This window comes from Schistocerca piceifrons, chromosome 7, assembly GCF_021461385.2.
Source record: "Schistocerca piceifrons isolate TAMUIC-IGC-003096 chromosome 7, iqSchPice1.1, whole genome shotgun sequence".
Taxonomy (NCBI): Eukaryota; Metazoa; Arthropoda; class Insecta; order Orthoptera; family Acrididae; genus Schistocerca; species Schistocerca piceifrons.
Window position 1 is genome coordinate 153,278,825 of NC_060144.1, and position 26,361 is coordinate 153,305,185.

Here is a 26,361-nt window from a genome sequence, read left to right on the forward strand (position 1 = left end):
TGCGCATGCCGCTTCGTGGAGCACGACAGCTGCGTGTTGTGCTCATGGTTGAGCCGGTGAATCTGTAGTTTTTCTGTTAACTTGTGTAGTGCTCTTTTTTTAATTTAATTTGCAAGAAATTATGCCTTCAGAAAAGAGTGCTTTGAACAATGCGCGTAGAGATTCTTGGGGTGTTGAGCTGGGCGATATGGATAAAAGAACTCGTTTTCAAGTGAACAGAGTTGATGGCTCTTCTTCGAAAAATGAAGAGGGCGACGAATATGGTGAGAGCGACCCACTGCGTGGAGAAGGTGACGATTCCAGAAGAGGTTCGCTTGAAAATTATCGGCCAACTTCACCTAACATGCTGCTGTCTCATACTTCTGACACATCTGGATACGACACGCGCTATGCCAAAAGCTTTCGCCACTTCACGAGAGAAGCCCTGCCAAGACTTGATAATTACCGCAATATTATGTCGATACAGGCAGCATACCGACCAACATTAGATGAACTTCACAATGCAACGTTACATGGACATGGAAAGGTAAGAATGTTTCTTTTTATGACTAACAGTGCGTTTATGTCATGTGTGAGAAATTGAAGTTACTCTAAGGCACAACCATGTTTTTTTAAATTTTAACTGATGTGGTATTGCTGAGAAATCAACGACGGACCTTGGTCAAAAGACATTGTTTCTTCATTGGTTTCATGAAGCAACTTCTTTCTGTCTTGAAAGGAAGAGAGATACGTCAGACAAACGCTCTTAGTGGAGATAAATCCTGCATCAAAATAGATATTTGAAATACTTTATTACAAGAAACTGGCCACTTTCAGAGAAATGGTTGTTTGAAGTGTGCCGTTACGGTACCTGCAGTGACATCGGGAAGCAGCGGATAGATTGCTTTGTTCGTAATTTGCATTGCAGGGTAATAACTCTACCCACGCTTATTGATACTTGTAAACATCGTAAATTAAACTTTTGTGCATTTGTATTCTTTACCGCGATGTGTAATCTTCTCACGAAAAAATATTCCGCAGTTCCCATCGACGCGACAACAATTAGGCAGCTCCGAATGAAGGTCCATTGTACTTTCTCCGCAGCAAGTGAAGTGCGGGTAGCGAAGCTGCCTCCAGAACTTGTAGCACTTGTTACGATACTGTTGTGCCTACGCCCGTTGTATTTCGTATACATTGGGCATCACATCGATACATTCACAATTAAGTTACATTTATCGGAAACACCTCCCCAATAACTGTCATAATGGATTTCTTCATTAGTTAGTCTGCAAAGTGTTGTCAAGATAAGTTGCTGAACTGACATCAATTTGAGTGCTGTTCTCTGACTTTCCCACCGATATGATTCAGTGGAACAAGTTTTCTAAAAAGCTAGTCATATTCACCAACAAGAATTACCCCTTGCAGTTTTTCGTTACCTGCAGAAAAACAAAATGCTAGGATTTGCACCACAAGACAAAAATTAGGACCAGTACGTGATATGTTGTTAACACGACGTTAGACACTGGAATGCCCACACAGACCTGGAGACGTGACGGCGCAACACGATTGTTGTCAAGAATGGGGATATAATCCAGTAGTTCCATCTAGTAGGAATCAGTTGCGTTATTTCTCCTGGATTCTGAGCTAAAATAAAGTGAACTGTTTCTTCAATGGATAGTAAGTTCCTTATAATGCTCTTCCATAGCATTTGCCTGACAGCTGAATACGAGGGCTTCCTTATAAGTTTTAATAAAAACTTTAAATTTTTTGTGCAGATAATTTTATTTATCAAAATATTCGTCTTTAAAATTTGTGTGGTTTTTTCTTTCGGACCAATTCAGGAATCATTTTTGTCCATTAGAGATGTTAATACCCGTCTACACTTATGTATGTCTGACAGGAATTTTAAAAAAAGCCGTTAGGTAATGTAGCAGATGAATGAGGGCAATGCCACATTAATTCGATGTTTTTCTCCGTCAAATAATTAATCAATTGGTGTGCGTGCTGTATAACAAGGAAGAAAGATTGAGGTGTTAAGTCCTGTCAACATGGAGGTCATTACAGACGAAGCACAAGCTCGGATTGTGTCAAAGATGGACAAGGAAATCGGCCGTGCCCTTTCAAAGGAACCATCCCGGCATTTGCCTGGAGCGATTTAGGTACATCATGGAAAAAAAAAACCTGGATGGCCGGAAGAGGATTTGAACCGTCGCCCTCCCGAATTAGAGTACTGTGTGCAAACAACCCCGCTTGGTGCATGCTGTATGACGCCACTGTGATGAAGAATGATGCTACGTTATCGATTGTTTGTCCTAATTTCACCGATAACTTGTGGCAGACAAGTTATTGTATACCGTTCAGCATTAACTGTTCTTCGATCCCATAAATCAATGGTTACTCAGTGCCCATTGTAATCAAAGAAACACGCAGTCTTCTGAGGGGCGTTTCGCTAACGAAGAACTTTCGTTGGTTTCGGTTCATCTTGGAAGTTCCATACGGTTGATTGCTGCTTCGTTTCCGAGCGGTTCGAATCAATTAACGTTTCATCACCTATTAGACGTCGTATAAGGATTTTGCATTTTTTCGTGCTTAGTTTTGAGTATTTTCGAACAAGCTTATATAGTAATAGCTTCGGACTAGTGCAGGATGCATCTGGAGCAGATCATTTTTACAGCTAATGTTCACATAAAATTGAATGTGCTTTAGTCTTCGATATGTGTAATGAAACCTCTGTTACGATAAGTCGCATACCGATGCCCTGAATCATGGTGCGATGGCGTCAGTGGTTTTTGCAACAACCGAATTTGGTTGCCCTTCAAGAAATTCACCGCTGACGTAAGCACGACATCCACGGAATTCTGCAAATGAACTGAGCCTTCTCTGTATCTTTACCTACATTACTAAACGACTAACCACGAACGAAGTCCCTATTGCAGGCTGCCTCTCTAAATCCTTGTAGGGGTAACAGATATTTGATTTTCAATTTTTCATACAGTTATTGACCGAATTTAAACATTTAAAATTGTGTCGTAACCCACTCATTAAGGACAACAATCTTAACGATAAATCTTCAACATAGTAACACAAGTATTACAGTAGGAAACTGACTGTAAGTCTTAAGTCAGCGTAACTCACTGCGTCCAAATTACCAAGACTATATTTTTTCATACAGTATTTGAGAGTAACCGCACTTAGCGACATTCAGCATTCTTGACACATTATTTCAAACCTTTATGAAACTTTATCATTCATACGTCACCTAGAATAATGAAAATGCGGGGAAAACGTTTATCGCCTGCTACATTTTCGATGTTACGCATTAAACTTCAGCATCAAGTGTGACGTTTTAATTCATTATTATTTTTGCTACTGTATTAGCAACACATTTTATAGACAGTATCCACGTATACCTGCAAAATTGTATCATTATACGACACATGGTTCTGGAAATACGACGTGTTATACATGTTCGGTCGATTCCTTGAAAAATCAGGTGTGGGGGTTGACTGGTTGACAGCTGGAAGTACGACAGGCGATTCGAAGAGGTGGTGTTGAGCTTCACGGAATTGTTAAAAGAATTATACAGCGAATACCTTAAGGTGAAAATTTCATTTTTTCACAGCATTACTTACAGTGAGCGTTTAAGCTCATTGGAAGCAGACTACTCGACTTAAGTTGCCATTGTTTTAAAAATGGCAGATTTTAAAACAATAGTAGTCACATTAGTATAGCACCATCTAACAGGCGTTTAAGAGGCAACGTTCGTCTGTTAAAATTTGCACAGCCCTTGGTTGAACACAGCCTAGTCGCAAATCGTCTGCGAGACTTTTAGACCGGTGTCATATCAGCATCTGTTTCCTGACTAATTAAGATGAGAATACACCTTCCAATGAATTATGATTTAGTGTCTAGTCTTGCCACTTTGTTTTCAGATGTCTTTAGTCGTTCCAGATGTATCTCTCTTAATGTGTAATGCTCTTTTACCTATGGAAGGTGTACGAAGAACAAAAAATATTCTTTTTGTATGATGAATGTCGATCATTTGCTTGACAAGAGAAAGAAGGCGTTAATGCCAAAGTTATTCACAGTAAATTCAACTTCGCAGCTCACCGAACTGTGGAATCTAAGCATTTAAATATTGTGTACTCAACGGAACTGTGTTGCAATCCAGTGCCCAACTTACTGTTGTGTTCATTCACGCTCAGCCAAGTCGTGCAACACGACCCTTTGCAGTTGCACAGTTCACGGAATCCTACTCGTTTTAACCCACATTTGAAATAAGTTTTCCGAACTTCAGCCAGTTTTAAAACTTCCAGCAATTATGTCCGCATACTGGACTCCTAATAACTAACTTTCTTCTTTTGGCATCAGCATAAATGATGAGGTATTACAGACTCGGACAAAGCCATTGATGCTGAAAGAATATACGAAATCGTCCCTTTCACAGGCGTATAAAAGAAGGTGGCGCCTATGCTATTAGTGAACACGCATTGTTGTTCTATACTACGTTATGCATAACCGAATTCTAAGCCCACTAACTGCGGAATAAAAATAAAATAGCTAAAAATTCCCATGTAGGTACACTCCACATTGACACTCCATAAGGTAAAATGTTAAGAGGTTCTCGAAATTGGGACGCGCATCCGAGCGGATGTACACTACTGGCCATTAAAATTGCTACACCAAGAAGAAATGCAGATGATAAACGGGTGTTCATTGGACAAATATGTTATACTAGAACTGACATGTGATTTCATTTTCACGCAATTTGGGTGCATAGATCCTGAGAAATCAGTACCCAGAACAACCTCCTCTGGCCGTAATAACGGCCTTGATACGCCCGGGCATTGAGCCAAACAGAGCTTGGACGACGTGTACAGGTACAGCTGCCCATGCAGCTTCAACGCGATACCACAGTTCATCAAAAGTAGTGACTGGCGTATTGTGACGAGCCAGTTGCTCGGTCACCATTCACCAGACGTTTTCAATTGGTGAGAGATCTGGAGAATGTGCTGGCCAGGGCACTAGTCGAACGTTTTCTGTATCCAGAAAGGCCCGTACAGGACCTGCAACATGCGGTCGTACATTATCCTGCTGAAATGTAGTGTTTCGCAGGGATCGAATGAAGGGTAGAGCCACGGGTCGTAACACATCTGAAATGTAACGTCCACTGTTCAAAGTACCGTCAATGCGAACAAGAGGTGACCGAGACGTTTAACCAATGGTACGCCATACCATCACGTCGGGTGATACGCCAGTATGGCGATGACGAATACGCGCTTCCAATGTGCGTTCACTGCGATGTCGCCAAACACGGATGCGACCGTCATGATGCTGTAAACAGAACCTGGATTCATCCGAAAAAATGACGTTTTGCCATTCGTGCACCCAGGTTCGTCGTTGAGTACACCATCGCAGGCGCCCCTGTCTGTGATGCAGCGTCAAGGGTAACCGCAGCCACGGTCTCCGAGCTGGTAGCCCATGCTGCTGCAAACGTCGACGAACTGTTCGTGTCTTACAAACGTCCCCATCTGTTGGCTCAGGGATCGAGACGTGGCTGCACGATCCATTACAGTCATGCGGATAAGATGCCTGTCATCTCGACTGCTAGTATTACGAGGCCGTTGGGATCCAGCACGGCGTTCCGTATTACCCTCCTGAACCCACCGATTCCTTATTCATCTAACAGCCATTGGATCTCGACCAACGCGAGCAGCAATGTCGCGATACGATTAACCGCAATCGCGATAGGCCACAGTCCGCCCTTTATCAAAGTCGGAAACGTGATGGTACGCATTTCACGTCCTTACACGAGGCATCACAACAACGTTTCACAAGGCAACGCCGGTCAACTGCTGTTTGTGTATGAGAAATCGGTTGGAAACTTTCCTCATGTCAGGCACGCTTTAGGTGTCGCCACCGGCGCCAACCTTGTGTGAATGCTCTGAAAAGCTAATCATTTGCATATCACAGCATCATCTTCTTGTCGGTTAAATTTCGCGTCTGTAGCACGTCATCTTCGTGGTGTAGCAATTTTAATGGCCAGTAGTGTAGTTAACAATTATATTATGCTATATGCGTTCGTAAAAAAGAGTAGATACACGGTTCAGTCAAATTAATGTGATCACCGACTACTTTCGACGTAAGCATGCAGTAACCAATCACATTGCGCTAGCAGCGGAGGGTCTGTAATACATATGGGGGGGGGGGGGGGAGAAAGACAGCATTGCAGTCGTTGTTGTAATGCGGAAACGGAGATAATTATCTGACGTCCAAAAGGGCATGATCATTTACTTTCGGGCCAAGGGTGGAAGCATTTTCTAAACGGCCATGTTTGTAAACTGGTTGAGGACCACGGTGGTTAAAGTTCGCGGCACATGGAAAAATGGCGCTATCCAAAACTGGCGCAGAGGCAGCTGGAATGCAGAACGGGGCCATAGGTAACAGGGGTGAACGATGGCTGCGGGAGACGTGTGCATGCGAATAGACGCGCGACTGTTGCGCACCTGTCGGCGCAGAAGAATCAAGGGGAGCCGGAAGTGCCTTTGCTGGCCATGTTAAAATCACGAAGTTTGAGGAACGTTTATGAATAATCTACCAAATAGAAAAATTTGAAATTTTTCCAACATGTACAGTGGTTTAGTGTTGCAGTAATGATAAATTTACGTTGGAGTATCTTCTCTAGTTTCCTTTCAATATTTATTTCTATTAATGACACCCAACTTTTTTACAAAAAATTGCTGTATTTTGATGATATGAAACTACGGAACATATTGTCAAGTGGCTGTGTTACAATGTAAATTTGACTACTAGGAGTGCTATATAAAAATTTCAGCTCCCTAGTTTGAGTGGATTTTGAGAAAATGTTCCATACATTCGAAAAGTCTAGTTTACTGGAAGTGGCTGTCAAAGCTTCTCAATACATTCCTGCACTATAGGGTGGATTATCCTAGGTCGTCTTCTTCATCCTCCAAAAGCTTCCATTTTGGTCTTTTCTGGTCTGTTGTTCAATCATATTTCATATACCTTTCTCTTCTTTCTGCTCCTCTCTCATCCTCTGTCAGTATTTCTTAGTGCCCGTACAGTGGAAATCCTATTGCCTTCAATACTTCACGCTGTTCCCTTGGTTGTAAGTTGCAATTGCATCATAAATGCTAAAGTGCGGTGTTTTGATGCTTTACAAACACCCTTTTAGGAATCACTGTCCAAATTAAATTGTTAACGATCTCATTAGGTATCTGTGTTTTTCACAGAACGCTTTCTTTCAGCTCAGAAATCCAATATTCAGTACTTCGTTAATGTTATCACTGTCAGTCACTTATTCACAAAATCTGACACGTCCACAAGTCAATTTCTTGCTAGACGATGTCGCAGGGCTATGGCCTGTGTTGCTTAGCAGAAGAACGCATTGTTTTCGCAATTACAGCATCAGAACTTGGTTTTAGTGTTAATTTCATTTTCTTTACGGTTTTCCTCTTCTTATATACACGGTTACTAAAATGTGGCATCGTAACAAGAAGAACGCTTTATACAAGAAGTATAATGTTACAAACAACGGGCGCAACACTGAAGTAATTCGAAACAATGAATAACAAAGAGATGGCGTTCGGCGCTCTTAGCCAACCCTTGCACAACGTAGCCAACCCTTGCACACTAGGCTTATGGATACCGATAAGGAAATATTTAACTTCAGGACGAGAAAATGCCAAGTAGTTCGCCAAGAAGTCACGAGAGGATGTTAGATGCTTCAACGGTCCCGCCCGTTTCCCCTGCAGTCGTGGGAGAAAATGGTAATAACGCCGCTTCTAGGGCGAGCAGAACAATAATTCAAAGTTTGCATTTAAGAGGAATGTTCCAATTTTTGATAGCAAGAAAACACGGTAATTGTTTTGAATTTGACCGCCTCTGGCGGCTCTTGAACAACCGTTAAGCGAACGCTGCTGTATCTGGACCTCCGGAGCAGGCCAAGGTTGATACACCCTTGCTAACTGCTGTTCATCGAGGACGAAGGCTGAAATTTGCAAACCATTACCGTAGCTGGATGTCCACTGAGTGGTGACAGGTGGCCTTTTCAGATGAATCATGTTTTATGCTCTATAGGGCAGAGCACCAGGATGAGTTTAACGCACTCCCCTGGCCAGCAAACTCCACGGATTTAAACCCACTGGACAATCTGTGGGACCACCTCGATCGGGCTGTTCGCGCCATGGATCATCAAACTAGGGCAGCTGGCCATGACATTGGAGTTCGCATGGCTTCACATCCCTGTTCGTACTTTTCCAAAATCTCGTTAACTCACTTCCTGGCCGTCTCGTAGCGGTCCGTGCTGCAGAAGGTGGTTATTCAGGATTTTGACGGGTGGTCACGTTATTGTGGCTGGACCGTGTATTCCACCACATTTTGCTAAACTCTCTTCCGAGAACACACGTGCATGTCAATAAATTATAAATTAGCTTTGACGATAAAATAAACGCATTTAAAAAGTTTCGGTACTATTTCAGTCTGGTATACGATCTGTTGTTGTTGTTGTGGTCTTCAGTCCTGAGACTGGTTTGATGCAGCTCTCCATGCTAATCTATCCTGTGCAAGCTCCTTCATCTCCCAGTACCTACTGCAACCTACATCCTTCTGAATCTGCATACTGTATTCATCTCTTGGTCTCCCTCTACGATTTTTACCCTCCACGCTGCCCTCCAATGCTAAATTTGTGATCTCTTGATGCCTCAGGACATGTCCTACCAGCCGATCCCTTCTTCTAGTCAAGTTGTGCCACAAACGTCTCTTCTCCCCAATCCTATTCAATACCTCCTCATTAGTTACGTGATCTACCCATCCAGTCTTCAGCATTCTTCTGTAGCACCACATTTCGAATGCTTCTATTCTCTTCTTGTCCAAACTATTTATTGTCCATGTTTCACTTCCATACATGGCTACACTCCATACAAATACTTTCAGAAACGACTTCATGATAATTAAATCTATTCTCGATGTTAACAAATTTCTCTTCTTCAGAAACGCTTTCCTTGCCATTGCCAGTCTACATTGTGTATCCTCTCTCCTTCGACCATCATCAGTTATTTTGCTCCCCAAATAGCAAAACTCCTTTACTACTATAAGTGTCTCATTTCCTAATCTAATTCCCTCAGCATCACTCGACTTAATTCGACTACATTCCATTGTCCTTGTTTTGCTTTTGTTGATGTTCATCTTATATCCTCCTTTCAAGACACTGTCCATTCCATTCAACTGCTCTTCCAAGTCCTTTGCAGTCTCTGACAGAATTACGATGTCATCGGCGAACCTCAATGTTTTTATTTCTTCTCCATGGATTTTAATACCTACTCCGAATTTTTCTTCTGTTTCCTTTACTGCTTGCTCAATATACAGATTGAGTAACATCGGGTAGAGGCTACAACCCTGTCTCACTCCCTTCCCAACCACTGCTTCCCTTTCATGCCCCTCAACTCTTATAACTGCCATCTGGTTTCTGTACAAATTGTAAATAGCCTTTCGCTCCCTGTATTTTATCCCTGCCACCTTTAGAATTTGAAAGAGAGTATTCCAGTCAACATTGTCAAAAGCTTTCTCTAAGTCTACAAATGCTAGAAACGCAGGTTTGCCTTTCCTTAATCTTTCTTCTAAGATAAGTCGTAAGGTCAGTATTGCCTCACGTGTTTCAACATTTCTACAGAATCCAAACTGATCTTCCCCGAGGTCGGCTTCTATCAGTTTTTCCATTCGTCTGTAAATAATTCGTGTTAGTATTTTGCAGCTGTGACTTATTAAACTGATAGTTCGGTAATTTTCACATCTGTCAACACCTGCTTTCTTTGAGATTGGAATTATTATATTCTTCTTGAAGTCTGAGGGTATTTCACCTGTCTCGTACATCTTGCGCACCAGATGGAAGAGTTTTGTCAGGATTGGCTCTCCCAAGGCCATCAGTAGTTCTAATGGAATGTTGTCTACTCCCGGGGCCTTGTTTCGACTCAGCTCTTTCAGTGCTCTGTCAAACTCTTCACGCAGTATCGTATCTCCCATTTCATCTTCATCTACATCCTCTTCCATTTCCATAATATTGTCCTCAAGTACATCGCCCTTGTATAGACCCTCTATATACTCCTTCCACCTTTCTGCTTTTCCCTCTTTGCTTAGAACCGGGTTTCCATCTGAGCTCTTGATATTCATGCAAGTGGCTCTCTTTTCTCCAAAGGTCTCTTTAATTTTCCTGTAGGCTGTATCTATCTTACTCCCTAGTGAGATAAGCCTCCACATCCTTACATGTGTCCTCTAGCCATCCCTGCTTAGCCATTTTGCACTTCCTGTCGATCTCATTTTTGAGACGTTTGTATTCCTTTTTGCCTGCTTCATTTACTGCATTTTTATATTTACTCCTTTCATCAATTAAATTCAATATTCGTCTTTTTACCTACTTGTTCCTCTGCTGCCTTCACTACTTCATCCCTCAGAGCTACCTATTCGTCTTCTACTGTATTTCTTTTCCCCATTCCTGTCAATTGTTCCCTTATGCTCTCCCTGAAACTCTGTACAACCTCTGGTTTAGTCAGTTTATCCACTCCCATCTCCTTAAATTCCCACCTTTTTGCAGTTTCTTCAGTTTTAATCTACAGTTCATAAACCAATAGATTGTGGTCAGAGTCCACATCTGCCCCTGGAAATGTCCTACAATTTAAAACCTGGTTCCTAAATCTCTGTCTTACCATTATATAATCTATCTGATACCTTTTAGTATCTCCGGGATTCTTCCATGTATACAACCTTCTTTTATGATTCTTGAACCAAGTGTTGGCTATGATTAAGTTATGCTCTGTGCAAAATTCTAACAGACGGCTTCCTCTTTCATTTCTTAGCCCCAATCCATATTCACCTACTATGTTTCCTTCTCTCCCTTTACCCACTGTCGAATTCCAGTCACCCATGACTATTAAATTTTCCTCTCCCTTCACTACCTGAATAATTTCTTTTAGCTCATCATACATTTCTTCAATTTCTTCGTCATTGGCATATAAACTTGTACTACTGTAGTAGGCGTGGGCTTCGTGTCTATCTTGGCCACTATAATACGTTCACTATGCTGTTTGTAGTAGCTTACCCGCACTCCTATTTTTTTATTCATTATTAAACCTACTCCTGCATTACCCCTATTTGCTTTTGTATTTATAACCCTGTATTCGTCTGACCAGAAGTCTTGTTCCTCCTGCCACCGAACTTCACTAATTCCCACTATATCTAACTTTAACCTATCCATTTCCCTTTTTAAATTTTCTAACCTACCTGCCCGATTAAGGGATCTGACATTTCACGCTCCGATCCGTAGAATTCCAGTTTTCTTTCTCCTGATAACGACGTCCTCTTGAGTAGTCCCCGCCCGGAGATCCGAATGGGGGACTATTTTACCTCCGGAATATTTTACCCAAGAGGACGCCATCATCATTGAACCATACAGTAAAGCTGCATGCCCTCGGGAAAAATTATGGCTGTAGTTTCCCCTTGCTTTCAGCCGTTCGTAGTACCAGCACAGCAAGGCCGTTTTGGTTATTGTTGCAAGGCCAGATCAGTCAATCATCCAGACTGTTGCCCCTGCAACTACTGAAAAGGCTGCTGCCCCTTTTCAGGAACCACACGTTTGTCTGGCCTCGCAACAGATACCCCTCCGTTGTGGTTGCACCTACGGTACGGCTATCTATATCGCTGAGGCACGCAAGCCTCCCCACCAACGGCAAGGTCCATGGTTCATGGGGGGAGGATATACGATCTACTTACCTCTAAAATCTGAAGCCTTGATAAAACGTAGGTAATACTGTTTCTACTTTTTGTTCCAGTCATAGATCTGTTTAAGAATGCTGCCTAATGTTTCTTTTTAACTGGAATTCTGTGAAGCAAAGTGAAGTGTCATCAATCTGTACAAATGTAAAAACTGTAATTAATGGTTTCTTTTAGATAAAATCGATATTGTATTTTTTAAATTGTTAGAAATTAGTGATTCGCGACTGGGATAACTGTCGAACATCGATTTTGATTAAAATCGATGGGGAAAATTAAAGTTCGTTCACAATTTTGGTGTCGCTGTTTTAAATTTATTTCATATAGAAGTGTAGTGATGCAGTGTCATCAATGTTTTACAGATCTAAAAAATTTCCGTTTGGTCAGGTGAAATAAAGTGATTAAAAGTTTTAAACAGCAAAGTTAAACTTGCAAAAATATGATGAAGTTAAAAAACACTGTTAGAAGGTGAATCAAATTTTCCTTCAGATGAATGAAAGAAGCAGTTGCAAAGACAATATTTGGCGTTAAGAAATTCTCTGATCACACGTAGCGAGTGACATGCTTCCATCTCATGTGCGTGTAGCATGCGGTGTGATACCAAACACCCAGAAGTATCGATTGGAGATACTGAGCCCCCTTGTCTTATCACAGCGTTTAGGCAAGTACCTTCAGCCCACTCACTTTTGTCCAGAGAAATAACGATCTGCTGCACCAGATAGCTGGGTGTATTCGTTGCAGTGGCGGTTTTTTTCCAATACCGAATGAGCGAAACTCCAATCTGAGTCGAGGAGGATGGCTGGCGCTCGCCGAAAGCTTCGTAGTTGCCGTTTTCGGAACTTCACCAATAAAAGCCGAAGGTGATTGTAGCGACTCGCCACTGGTTCTGACTCTAGGTGAAGTTTAACCGATCACAGTCGAAAGTGCCAGATACGATTGTCAGTGTAAAAGGCTCGTGTAACATTTCCTCCGAAAGTGACGTCGCTCATATAATAGTCATCAGACGCCACCAGTGGTTCGTATATGTATTATAGGTGGTTTCCGGCTCGTTCCCCTTATCGTTACATATACATACATACTCCGTAAGCCACCGTGCGGTGCATTGCGGAAGATACCCTTTACCACTAGTAGTCATATCCTTTCTTCAAATGCCGGTTCTCTAAATGTTCTCAATGGAGTTCCTCGAAAAGAATTTCGCCTTCCCTCCAGGGATTCCCATTTGAGTTCCTGAAGCTTCACCGTAACACTTGGGTGGTGTTCGGATCTAGCAGCCCGCTTCTGAAAAAGAGGCAAGGGTAGGACCGCTTATAGTTTTCCTTGTTAAGCTGTGTTTCACAGTAATTACAGACACCGAACTTTTAATTCGAAATGACTGGCCAACAAATCCCCATCGTCCATTCTTTCACACATTCCCTCTTGGTATGTGGCCTGTGCTAACAGGCAGAACCAGCTACTGCAGGCCACTTCAATGAAGATACTAAGAACAAATTATGACTAGCGCTAATCTACTCAGCCAAATAATCATTTAAATTACTTTTTACATGTTTACTTATATAAGGAGTGTTCAAACGAAAAGGTATGAAATGTCGTAAAACGGTTGAAATTTGCATATGCCGCTTTTTGGATAACGTATTGAGCCGTTTAGGAACACGAACGTATTGTCGTCATCTCCCCCTATAAAGTCAAAGGTGTGCCATCAGCATGCAAAATGGTGCTCAACGAATTTTTCGACGTCCGAAGTCCGATACTCAACGAATTCTTCGAGCATGGAAAACTATTAACACTGACGTGTACTGTGACACACTCCGTAGACTACACCGCTCCATCAAGAGCAAAGGGACTGGGCTGCTCACGGAGGGAGTGATTCTGTGCCGCGATAACGTGCGTCCATACCTCTCCGAGATCACACAAAGGGTAATGACCGCAGCTTAAGCATCCGTCCTAAAGGCCGAAATGTTATCCAAATTACCTTTGTTTCTGTCAACACACAGTCACAAAAGCCTCTAATACGGTGGTCCCCAGGCTTTTTGAGGCCGCTATCCGAAAGTGCAATAGAACGATCAAACAATTCTCGTGCATCGCGAGCGATACCTACAATTCCTTCGCAGAACAGAAAGCTAATTATCCCCATTGAGAGTAGCAAAACATGCTTCCTCTGCACCATTCCTCTCCCTTGCGGCACTTGGTTTATCCACACCGTCTACCTCCATTTAAAATGAGTGGAGTATCCTTACTTTTTGTAAATCACTTTGTTGTCGAACTCCTTACTTCTGAACTGGCAGAAATTCAAAGACATCAGGCTGGCAGTACTCTGTGCACGACCACTGACAATAATAATAATAATAATAATAATATGTAGGCCCTGCAGCAGTGTAGCAGCCATTACGTAGTTACTATCCTGCTGAACTGTCGATTACTTTGTTCATTGTTGTAAATTGAATAATTAAGCAATATCTGATCTATTGCGAGAATTTTCATGAGATATTTAAGCCTATTTAATGCACGTGTCTTAATTTTACTATCATAGAGGCATGGTACAAAGCCCGAAGTGAGTGTTGCCGGTGGGAATGAACCCTTCGCCACCTTGGCTTCATGAAGCGGCCCGTGTTAACCTTGGCCTTCATTCACTTTCATTCAGTTTCGCTTTATCGCCTTCAGTTTCACGACCTTTCCATGGAATTTCGCGATAGTACCTTTGTGTACACTGATGGCTCTCGGACTGACCGTGGTGTCGGGTGTGCCTTCGTTATTGGCGCCCACGTCTTTAGATATCGGCTTCCGGCACACTGCTCAGTATTTACAGCCGAGCTCTTCGCCCTGTATCAGGCCACGGAGTACATCCGGCGACAAAGACTTTCCACTTGTGCCGTCTGCTCAGACTCAATCAGCGGCCTTGAAAGTTTATGTGCGCTGTACACCGCCCATTCCTTAGTGCAATGGGTCCAGGAAAACTGTCATTTGCTCATTCTATGTGGAGCCACTGTGAAGTTTATGTGGGTTCCTGGTCATGTCGGTCTGCCAGGAAACGAGGCTGCTGCCAAGGCTGCAGTCCTCGTATCTGAGCCCACTACTTCCTACATTCCCTCCAGTGCCGTTTGTCAGGAGGTGGTGTCCCTTTGGCATCGCCATTGGTACTCCCTTCAAGGGAATAAGCTCAGGATTATTAAGGCTCTCCCAGCGGCTTGGACGGCCTCCTCTCGGCCCTCCCGCCGGGAGGAAGTCATTTCAACTCTGTTGCGTATTGGGCACTGCCGTTTCAGCCATCGTCATTTGATAAGTGGCGCTCCCCCACCACTTTGTACACATGGCGCCCAAGTTTTAACTGTCGGCCACTTCCTGACGAACTGTCCATTTTTTTAACGGTTTGCCGTCTGAGTTATCGGCTGTTTTAGCAAGTGACGCGAGGGCTGTAGACCGCGTTTTACTTTCTATTCGTCAAAGCAGTATGGCGAAGGCCATTTAATTTTTAGTTTTGGACCTCCGCTTCTGTATGGTGTTTTTAGTAGCCCTTTCTCCAGGTCCCTGTTTTTAGCTGTTTTCTCTTATGGTAATTGGGATTGAGTTTTAGTCATTTTTTAACTCTTCTCTGTTTTCGTGTTCCATAATTTTGACGTTCAAATGGCTCTGAGCACTACGCGACTTAACTTCTGAGGTCACCAGTCGCCTAGAACTTAGAACTAATTAAACCTAGCTAACCTAAGGACATCACACACTTCCATGCCCGAGGCAGGATTCGAACCTGCGACCGTAGCGGTCGCTCGGTTCCAGACTGTAGCGCCTAGAACCGAACGGCCACGTGAGCGCATATGACGCCAGTTGATTTTGCGCCCTAAAACAAAACAAACAAGCAAAAAAAAATAATAAAAAAACTTCGAACCGGAACCAAAACAGCAGTCCACGGAGTGGCCCCACACCACCTCTACTCAGAAGAAAAAGTGATTCAAGTCTGCGCACCCGCTAGGACCTCTCAAAACTTCGTTGAACTGTTCTTCCTCATCCACCCTACAGCCCGAATCTCACGCCTTCCGACTTCCATCTGTTTGGCCCAACGAAGAATGCACTTCGCGGGAAACAGTACGTGGAGGTTATTGATGCAGCAAGTCTGCTCCGACGTCGACCTTGCGGACACACAGGCCCTCTCAATAGGGTGGCGTAGGGCCGTCGAATTGTACGGAGATTATATCAAGGGAAAAAGGGCTTTGTAGCCAAAAGTGTGGGAAATAGCACGGTGTACTGGAATCTTTAACAAAACCAATCTGCTTTCAGAAAAAAAATGTGTTCCATTACTTACTGAACGCCCATCGTATACGGGCGTGTAAATGCTCGGTCTCCCATCCAACCATTTCGTTTAGAAAAGGTGAGTTCATTTGCGTCTATACATTTAATTTTCTGCCCAACAGTTGCCTACGTGACCCTTTATGCTGCCTGTTGTCTCTGGCATAGACGGGCAGCTTCGAAGACCTCCACTGGGTTTCCCTGTTGGCTCAGTCCACTACCCTTGCCATTACACTGGCAGCTTTTCAGTGCCACCCACATACAGTGGCGATCCGTTGGGGTCAGACCCGCATTTATAAACTAAGACTCTGTCTCCAAATTTTCAACCGCATCGTTTCTCAAATGGGATATGACTATGTACAGGGTGAACCCGAACTCCACCGACAACACTAAGGTTGTTCAGGGATATTTTCTGAGTATCGTGGTACCGGTTGTTTCAAAATGAATGTTGGGGTTTTAAGTCGTTGTAGCGTTTATTACATTTAACTCACAATTGTAAATAATACATAAAATGAAAGAGCAACTCAGTTTTCCGTACAGGTGTTCAGTGTGAGCACCATTCGTTACACGGCACAAGAGTGACTGAAGAACTTGAACGAGTGAGTCTTTCACGAGAGGCCCCAAGAAATCAGTTTGGACGGTTAGACATGAATTAGCACCGTCTGTGTGGAGTCTTTTAAGGAGATGCTGTCAATTACCTTGTCATCGGTTGCAGTTGTTACAAGCTCTGAAGCGTACAGACAACACTTTACGTGCCAAGTTTGCAAACGAAACGTTGCTGCATGACGATGAAATTTTCTGGATCGTGTCGTCTTCAGTGATGAATCGATATTCCTGCAAAATGGAAATCTGAACACACACAATGTGCATATCTCGGGGCCAGCAAATCCACACGAGATAGTGCAGTTGCAACGAGGATGCCCTAAAATGAATGTTTTTTGTAGCATATGTCGGCGGAAAATTTATGGACCTTTCTCTTTCGGTGAAGCAACTGTGGAGGTTGTTTCTTTCCTTGATGCGCTAGAACTATGGCTCTTTCCTCAATTGGAAGAAGCTGAATCACGGAATTTCATTTGGAAGAAAGGTAGTGCGCCGCCTCACTGGCATAACTCGGTACTCGATTGGTTAAACGACGTTATATCTGACCGCTGGATTGGCCGAAGGGGACAGAGCTTGTTTTGCATGGCCATCACGTTTACCCCATCTGACGCCATACGATTTTTTGGCTTGGTTGGCTTGGTTCTGAGCACTATGCGACTTAACTTCTGAGGTCATCAGTCGCCTAGAACTTAGAACTAATTAAACCTAACTAACCTAAGGACATCACACACATCCATGCCCGAGGCAGGATTCGAACCTGCGACCGTAGCGGTCGCTCGGCTCCAGACTGTAAGCGATTTTTTCGTAAAGGCTACGTGTACGTGCCTCCGCTACCGGCTAATATACTCGACTGATGAAACAGGATGAAAGCAGTTGTTGCAACAGTTATTCTAGACTCAGTGATAGAGGTTTGGGAAGAAATCTCCTATCGACTCGATGTGTACCGTATGAGATATGTGCCGTAAGACAATGGTGCTCACATTGAACACATGTAATAAAAACTCTTTGAGTCGTTCATTAACTTGACGTATTATTTATAATTGTGAGTTGAATGCAATAAATGCTTAACTCCGATATTAATTTTGAAACACAAGTAAAAAGGTCCCGCGGTCTCCGTTGACTAGCGACAGAGTATTTACATTTCGTTTGGTTTCTTATCCTCTTTTGTGTTTCTATCTTTATTGTGACACAAGTGTTCAGTGTATCACTAGCTTCACAGCCGAATAGCAGCGTGGGAATCAGCTACCTCCAAGTCGAGTGCAATCAGATTAGAGTAGCTTCAACGGTGATATGGCTACGGAGGCCAGTGTAATTCAATTGTCTCAAAGTATATACAACACTCCCGCTAGGATCTTTCATGTAAATACTGTAGTTTCGTTTCATCAAACTACCTGAAGGGATGTTACAGTCATCTCTCAAACGACCCCAGTCTTACAAACCTCTCTCTCTCTCTCTCTCTCTCTCTCTCTCTCTCTCTCTGCGCCATATATTAGGTCGTTATGGAAACTAATCGAACCGCTGTGAGTACAATCTTCAAGCGTTCGTGCTCCGGAGTGCGTAGGTGGTGGCCCGAGCGGATGTTCCGGAAACTCATATCTGCCGTATCTGATGGCTGTGGTTTCAGGAATGACAGGGCTCTCCGTGTATACGCCATGGCGCTACACAGCTTTGTTAACTACTCAGAATACGACACCGAGAGCTTTTATATCCGACCACTTTTAGTACGAATGAACACTTCAACGAGAAAGATCTCAGCCCATAAATTTCGTTACATTGGACGCCATTTGACCAGGGGAGCCTTTCAGTTGTTTCGTGATCAAGGCCTCGCGAACTGTGAGTTGTGGATAATATGTCGCTACATCCAGCTCATTATAATCCGTGAGAATCGTTTATTTATATGGATGAGCGGGTGAGATATTGCCTTTTTACGTACCCTTTGGAGCCTTTCAGTTGTTTCGTGATCAAGGCCTCGCGAACTGTGAGTTGTGGATAATATGTCGCTACATCCAGCTCATTATAATCCGTGAGAATCGTTTATTTATATGGATGAGCGGGTGAGATATTGCCTTTTTACGTACCCTTTAAGCAGAGCGGGAAACCACATAGGCAAGGTAATAACTTGATATTTATTATATGCCATTGATTTCCTTCTCTCTTTTATTCATAAGGGAAAAAATACAAATGTACGTTGTAATTTGCTACGAAAGTGACACGTAAAGTCGACATCTATCACATAATCAGCCAGAGCAACAGATTTTAAGTGACGACGTGAGTACTAGATGAAGAGTTTATGTTTCAGTTTCGTAACAAGTTACTGAGTATATTTCTGTTTTTTTTTTCTCCCTTTATCTTGCACGTTTAATACTTTCGTAACTTTTTATTTAATAATAATTTTGTATTTTTGTATTTTCTAGACTTTTAATCTTGATGATGGCTCGTTGGGGTCCAAACGGTGTACTGTCATAGATCCACCAGATGCGATCAAGGCAGTTGTGAATAAAAGATTGTATTTAAAATAGATCATATGTTACAGCACATTCATACGAGGATTATTCAGTTCATTACTAAAAGTTTTAGTGGTTTTTCTTTTTTTTTTCTTTTTTCAAGCAGTTTCAGGCAAATCAAATTAGGAATGGCCGGTCAGAAATTTTAATCTTACTACTCCCAAAAACGAGACTAGCGTCTTAACCAACGTGCGTCCTCGTTCGGTCAACTTCCTTTCGATCCTTAATCACTTCTCGTGAACGCCACGAAGCTTCCTTTGAAAAGGCTACCTCCAACATCTCTCTTCACATTTGACCAATCCGATCTTCTCTCTAATATCTTCCTCGTCGAATGGACATCAGCCTCAAATAGTCATTCAGCATTTAGTACTGGGTCTGAAGAGTCGTGTGACGAGGATAATGCCACATCAGGAACTTTACAGACGTAGTAGATAATTACTTATAATCAGCGGTTATTTATTTATTTAGTGTTTGGCTTACATAATTACATTTTAAAAGAACATACAGTTAGAATGATATAAGGTAAAATGATATAAATGTAAACAGATATACGCAGTAATTAAAGAAGCTGAGTGGTCCGTTTTTCATAATAGTTTCATATTTAAAGTCCCCCAACCCGTAAATTGCTCCACATGTTGCGCTAACGAAGTCTTTCTAGGTACCCATGGCTTTTGCAATTAACAATATGTATTCTGGAATCTCGATGTGTAATGAGAAGATACCAAATATTCATTAGTTCCTTCATCCCAGGCGGTTGAGGCAGTGGAGGAATTGGTGAAGTGACATCTGTCCGATGAAATGAACGATGGCAATTTTTGTTTTTAAATTAACCTCTTACCGAACAGGGCAGCCAATGTGCCTAGGAACATATTAGTAACTACAACAGTGAAACACAGCAACAAGAATGTCAGCCTGGCCAAATAACGGCGTAGCCGATATGCAGTGCCACAACTACCATACAATGCAATGTAAATGAGAACGATGATTTTCAATCGTCTTTCACTGTGAATGAATGTCGGTGCGCTATCGAGAAATTGTAGGGTAATCAGGTAGCTGGACAGTCACAAGAGAAAGTACCGACCTACGGGAGAAACCTAAATGGACCGTAAGGTGGTTATATGCTTTCGGAAACTGTACAGGAGTCCCTTGGTCTAGGCGAGAAACGAGCAGAGGCCATATGCCGCCCCGTGCCGTGAGGTGGAACCAGAGAGCACAGCATAGCATAGCATAGAACATGGCCTCACACTAGTTGGAAGTTGGTCTTGTGTTGCAAAAGTTGGTTCTAGAGCTCCAAAGGCCTCCTAAACGGGTTTTCAACTTGACACAGTATTTCGCGGTTGGTTTCGAGCGGGATCAGGTAACTAGAGTTCGTTGACCTCAGCCGTGCCTACGACACCTTCAGCCCTGCAAGGCTGCTTGAAAAGCACTTCAGTTAATGTACGGCTACCAACAGCTTAATGTGAGCTCTAGAACCGCCGTTTTGTGTCGCACTTAAGAACGAGAATGGTCGCTGCAGATTATAGCGAAACTATTTCCGTTTCCGAATTAAAAGCTACATTCGTCACACTGCGCTGTACATTTCTTAATATTCCCATGTTTTAATATTTGTGCGAATTGCACAATATGCCTACATAAATGTAAATAATACGTAGTCAAGAACAATTACCTACCTACATAACATATGAAAGATGAGGGCAGACATTTAGGCAGAAATGAGACATTAAGACAGCTGCGAACATTTGACGAACAATGCTGGACAGAAGTGTTTAGTCAATTTTCTGTTGACTTCCCGCAACCCGCTGTTACTAGGTACATATTCGGTGCGTGGAGACTTCTCGGTTTTACACAGTAGATCGTTGGACTGGGCTCCTAGAAACGCGATCGTATTGTACAGTAAGTACGCTTGATTCAGTCGCAGCAAGGCATTTGTGCAAAATTGTTAGTCATCTGCAAGGTAAGACATGTTTTAAAAAACTTTAATATACACGTTTTTATCCAGTTAGTAGTCCATAGAATGATGGACACGGTCTGTTATTGATGAAAACTTCAATTTCTCTGTTTTTTTTATGCGTCTATTAAAACTTTCTGTAAATTAGTTTTTACAATTTCATTTGTTTTCCGCTGTTTCTTCAAGAGGATAAGCAATTGTTTTTTATGCATGTATGTAACAACTTATACGGGCTGGTGAAAGCCAGGATGGGACCTAGGATAGAGCTCATCGTGCCCAGTAACTTGACTACAAAAAGTATTTATCTTATTTTATCTTTTTTGAATGTTTGTAAAAGGGCTTTAAACAATAATTCCGACAATGGAAGCTCTATATAATTACATAAAACATAATTTCGGAGTAACAATTGTATATGTTTGTTCAAAGAAAACTTTCGGCAGGGTGACTGATAGAAGTAGCTACGTCGATTGTAATCTAATGCCTGTAATCGATAGGTAGCGTTCCGAGCGCTGCCAACTTCATAAAATGATTCCAAAACCTATTACAGACAAACATTTCAAAGATATCAGCATAACACGTCTGCTCTAGGAGTTGTACATGTACTAAACATGTTTTTGTATTCTATGTAGTGGGCTTCTAGCTGCCCAGCTATTAGCCAAAACCCTCGTAGTCTCCTTGACAACACTTTGTGAAAGAAGGCACAATGGAAGTCTGCATGCCACAGAACTCCACCTTTTTCTCCCATTTTTCGGTGCTGCAGCGAGCTCACAAAGGAAAGAAATCTGCGCTGTATAATCGAGTGCCTTATTTTGCTCTTTATGTCTGCTTTCTTTGTCTCCTATACAATTTAGTTCTTGGGGCAGGACATAAATCCAAACTTGCTCTGTTGTATAAAAAATGTCTTGTTCCTCTCGGGATTTAAGCATGTGTAAAATGAAAATGTTCCGGAAAGATACACTTTTCAGGAAAAAGAAACGATCATCACGGAGGAATTATCCAAATGGGATGGAAATCGGTAGATGTGACGTATAGGTACAGAAAACAAATGATTACAATTTCAGAAAATTTTTTATGATTTACTGTAGAGAAAGAGCTTCACAAATTGAACAAGAGAATAACGCTTACTCGGCTTGCCATTGAGTGAAAGAGCTGTTGGATGTCTTCCCGAGGGTTGTCGTGCCAGATTCTCTCCCATTGGCGCGTTAGATCGTCAGAATCCCGTAGTGGTTCGAGGACCCTGCACAGAATGCTCCAAACTTTCTCTATTGGAGAGAGATCCGGCGACGCTCTTGGTAGAGGCAGGGTTTGGAACCACGAAAATAGACAGTAGAAACTCTCGCCGCTTGCGGGCGGGTGTTATCTTGCTGAAATGTAAGTCCAGGATGGCTTTCCGTGAAGGGATCACATTGTCTTCACTGATGACTCCCGCTTCGAATTTAGCCCCAGTGACCAGAGAAGACGTGTCTGGAGACGCTCCGAACAATGGTGGGATAACAACCTGACAGTCGCCCGCCATACGGCCAGACAACGAGGAGTAATGTCTGGGGTGCCATTTCATGTCGTAACACAGCCCGCTTGGTTGTCATCAGTGGCACCCTTACAGCACAGCGGTACTTCGATTATATTCTACGCCCCATTTTGTCGCTCTTCATGGCAACATCTCTGGACTTAAAATTCCAGCAAGATAATATCCGCCCGCACACGGCGAGAGCTCCTACTGCTTGTCTTTCTACATTCCAAACCCTACCTCATCCAGCAAGGCCACCGGATCTCTCTCCAATTAAGAACTTTTGGAGCATTATGGGCAGAACTTTGTGGTTATGAACGAAAAATTGATACCGTCCAAAACTGACGATGCAGGAAAGTCATATGGTTGTGACCTTTCGCTCTCGCCGTCGCCGCACCGGTCTTCTTCACCTTCGTCATCTTTGCTGGAGACAGTGAGTCCGATTTCTGCCACAGTCTCAACCGCGTATAGATAAAGATCTCGTTCTCTTTCACCTCCATTAGATTTTTTTAAGTCTATTTTTACGATTTGGAATAAATAGCAGTAAAAAATCGGCTGTTCCATTAAGTTTCGGGTGTGCAGCCACAAGAATTCTCCTTCTTGTTCTTCTAATATTTCGGCTGTATAACATTCAGCCATCTTCAGAGTGAGCCGCAAGACTGCCGCTCCAGTGATCGCTTCTTCCCTTTACACTCGTGTACCGCGCAACCGCGCACGCGGTACACGAGTATAAAGGGACGAAGCGAGCACTGGAGCGGCAGTCTTGCGGCTCATTCTGAAGATGGCTGAATGTTATGTAGCCGAAATATTAGAAGGAGAATTCTTGCTGCTGCACATCCGAAACTTAATGGAACTGTCTTTGCCGCGCTAAAACCTGAAGATTCACAAAATATCGGCTATTTCCAAAAAGGTTTTTTGAGAGGTTTTAACACTCTGGTCGAACGTCTTCGTCTTCCTGACTGTACAACCCTTGGCGGGCCTTGGCCTGTTCTAGCACATCATTCCTGCGTCTTGCATCTCCATCCCCTGACACCAATAATTTGTAAATCTTCTTGTATGTCACCCAAGTATCGAAGCCTTGGTCTTTTCCCGCTTCTTAGTCCCATTGGGTTTTGCAGCAGTGCTATTTTTGTTGGTTCTTATGTTCCATGCCGAAAACGTAGCCGACATATTTCATACGGTTTATTTTAATTAACTTCGTGACTTCAAGATCTTTATATAACAACCGAAGTTCAGTATAATATCGTCCACGCGGTGCTCCATCTTCATTAGTCACCCCATAGATTTTGCGTAACACCTTTTGTTCAAACCATCCTATTAGCTCTTCACACTGTTGCTAGGTTTCTGAGCCAAATGTTAATAACTGACGTATTAAAGGTTTATACAGTTAGCACTTTGTTTTTCTGGACTTAAGTTGTGGGGCCATGCCGTAAAAGCATTTGTTAGCAAGGTGGATGCGCCGCTGTATTTCCATACTAACATTATTCTGTGATTTACCAGTGTTCCCAGATAGACAAATCCACTAACAGATCCTATTTACGCCTGGTCAATTTCTAACATTGTATTTAGTTGTGATTGTATTATTCGCTTGTATTTGGTTTTGTTGTTGCTCATTTGCAGTGCCATTTCTACAGCTATCACCAGTGCCCTACACGTTTCTTTAGCAGCTAGTTCTGTTCTTGCAATAATATCCACATCATATGCGTAGGCCAGAACCTGCACCATTGTATTGTATAATGTGTCTTGTGTTGATCTGCGCTGCCCTTATTACCTTCTCTAGCGCTATGTTAAAAAACATACATGAGAGTGCATGGCCTTGTCTCAGTGCACAGTTAATTTCAAAACTTGGTGTTAAATTTCCTTGCATCTGTACTTTAATTACTACTTTTTCCATAGCTAAACTTATGAGGCCTATTAAATGTTGTGGTATGCCCAGGTCATTCATGACTTCAATAAGCTTATTTCTTTTTGTAGTGTCATATGCTGCTTTAACTCTCTCAGCGCCAATCCCGTAGATTCTACGGGCCGCGCGCTCTTCCAAAAGCACCAAGCCCTTGCGTTCTACGGGCCAGCGTATTTTGTTGATTAAAAAACGCTGCGCTTTGTTTTCGCACCACTGTCCATCGTTGTACGATGTTTCTACCGTTATCTGTTAGTTGGACGGCCAGATGGCGTAAATGTACGTCTTGTTTTCGCGGTTATTTATTTATTTTATTTAATCGTGTCCAAGCCATAGACAACCCACATATTACATATACACACGAATACAAATACAATACACATATGTATAAATAAAACAAACTCAAAATGGGGAGTCACATTACAATATGAAGACAAACATAGTATATATATCATATCACGTCCCGCCAAAATTCAGCGCATTTAACTGCCACTGCCGTAGCGTTTGCCAGATCTTCTTTCCTGCACACTTCCCCCATGTTGCTGCATTCCAGGAGGTGGTCCATTGTTTGGATCTGTCCGCACTGGCACGTGTCCGTCCCGTCTCGGTATGCCCGTTTACACATGTTTACGTTGCATCTGCCCACCCCAGTTCGTAGGCGGTTGAGGGTTCTCCATAATGGCCATTTTAGTTCATTTCCAGAGGCCAGTTGTTCGTTGGGTGAGATTAGAGGTGCCTGGTCTCCCGTAGGCAGTGTTGCTTGCCATTTTGGCGGTTGAACTGAGGTATTTCGGTGGTTATGGATCATTGTTTTCGACTGCGGATGGAGCACATTATTGGTATTCTGTGTAAGAGAAATGGCGCACCGTGGTTTATCGGACGAAGGAATTGCCGATTTGCAGAATTTTTGAGACATTGTCGATACTCTATATAGTGAAGATGATTTGGACGGCACAGGTGTCTTTGAAAGCGACTGCAGTACAATGTGCTCAGGCACAGAACTGTAAAATGGTAGCGGAAACTGGTTTTTCATTTGCTGTTAGCAAGAGTATCGAATGCATTTTTGTTGCACAGTTCATTTCAGGCAAATAAAATGATGATAACTGATTGCCAACAGCTCCAAATAACCGAAACGGGCACACAAATTCCTGCAACATTTACCAACCACAAGCCAAAAAAATGCCTGCCGTGTAAGTTATGTTCGTTCTTCAAAATCAAAGAAAGAAAGTGGGAGCGCTTCTCGCAAGGAGACACGTTATCAATGCGAGGCGTTGTGTATGGAACCCTGTTTTAAAATATTTCATACGAAAATCTCGTATAAATCCATGTACAAAGTGCTATTGTATTTGTATACAATATTCAGCACTAATCATTATGTATCTGTGAACTCATTTACTGTACTTATACGAATGTGTGGCTATTTTAATTTTACGAAAACGTCATGTATAATAACATAATTTGTTCATGTTGTATCAGACAGGATTTTGTTCATAGCTGCATATTAAAGAAGGCAAAATGGCCTTAAAATGGTGATAATTCTGTATTTATGTTTTCGATATTTTCCGAGATATAAATTTTTTAACATAGCTAAAATTGCCTAGAATCTGCGGAGGTGGAAACTATTGGGCCGATACTGAGAGTGTTACAATAAGCAAGTATATGATGTGTTTCTATATTGTATTCTCTTATTTTTTTCCCAATATCTGCCTCCGAGTGGATATTTGATAAATAGTTGATTTGCCAAATCTAAAGCCTTCCTGGTATCTCCCAAGTGCTTTTTGTGCAATAGGTTTTACTCTGGTGCAAAGCAGGAGGAGAATAATTTATAAGCGGTGTTCAGTAATGTAATTCACTTATTTTTTGT

The 26,361-nt window shown here is 42.4% G+C and overlaps 1 protein-coding gene across 3 annotated transcripts in view; it reads left to right on the forward strand.

Annotated features, from left to right (window-relative positions):
* LOC124804676 (bumetanide-sensitive sodium-(potassium)-chloride cotransporter) overlaps positions 1-26,361 on the forward strand; it is a 602,437-nt gene continuing 576,076 nt past the window's right edge. For all 3 annotated transcript variants that reach the window (XM_047264921.1, XM_047264922.1, XM_047264923.1), the window contains exon 1: positions 1-526. In XM_047264921.1, coding sequence (XP_047120877.1) covers positions 122-526 — 405 coding nt within the window. In that variant the 5' untranslated portion in view covers positions 1-121. The remainder of the gene's footprint in view (positions 527-26,361) is intronic.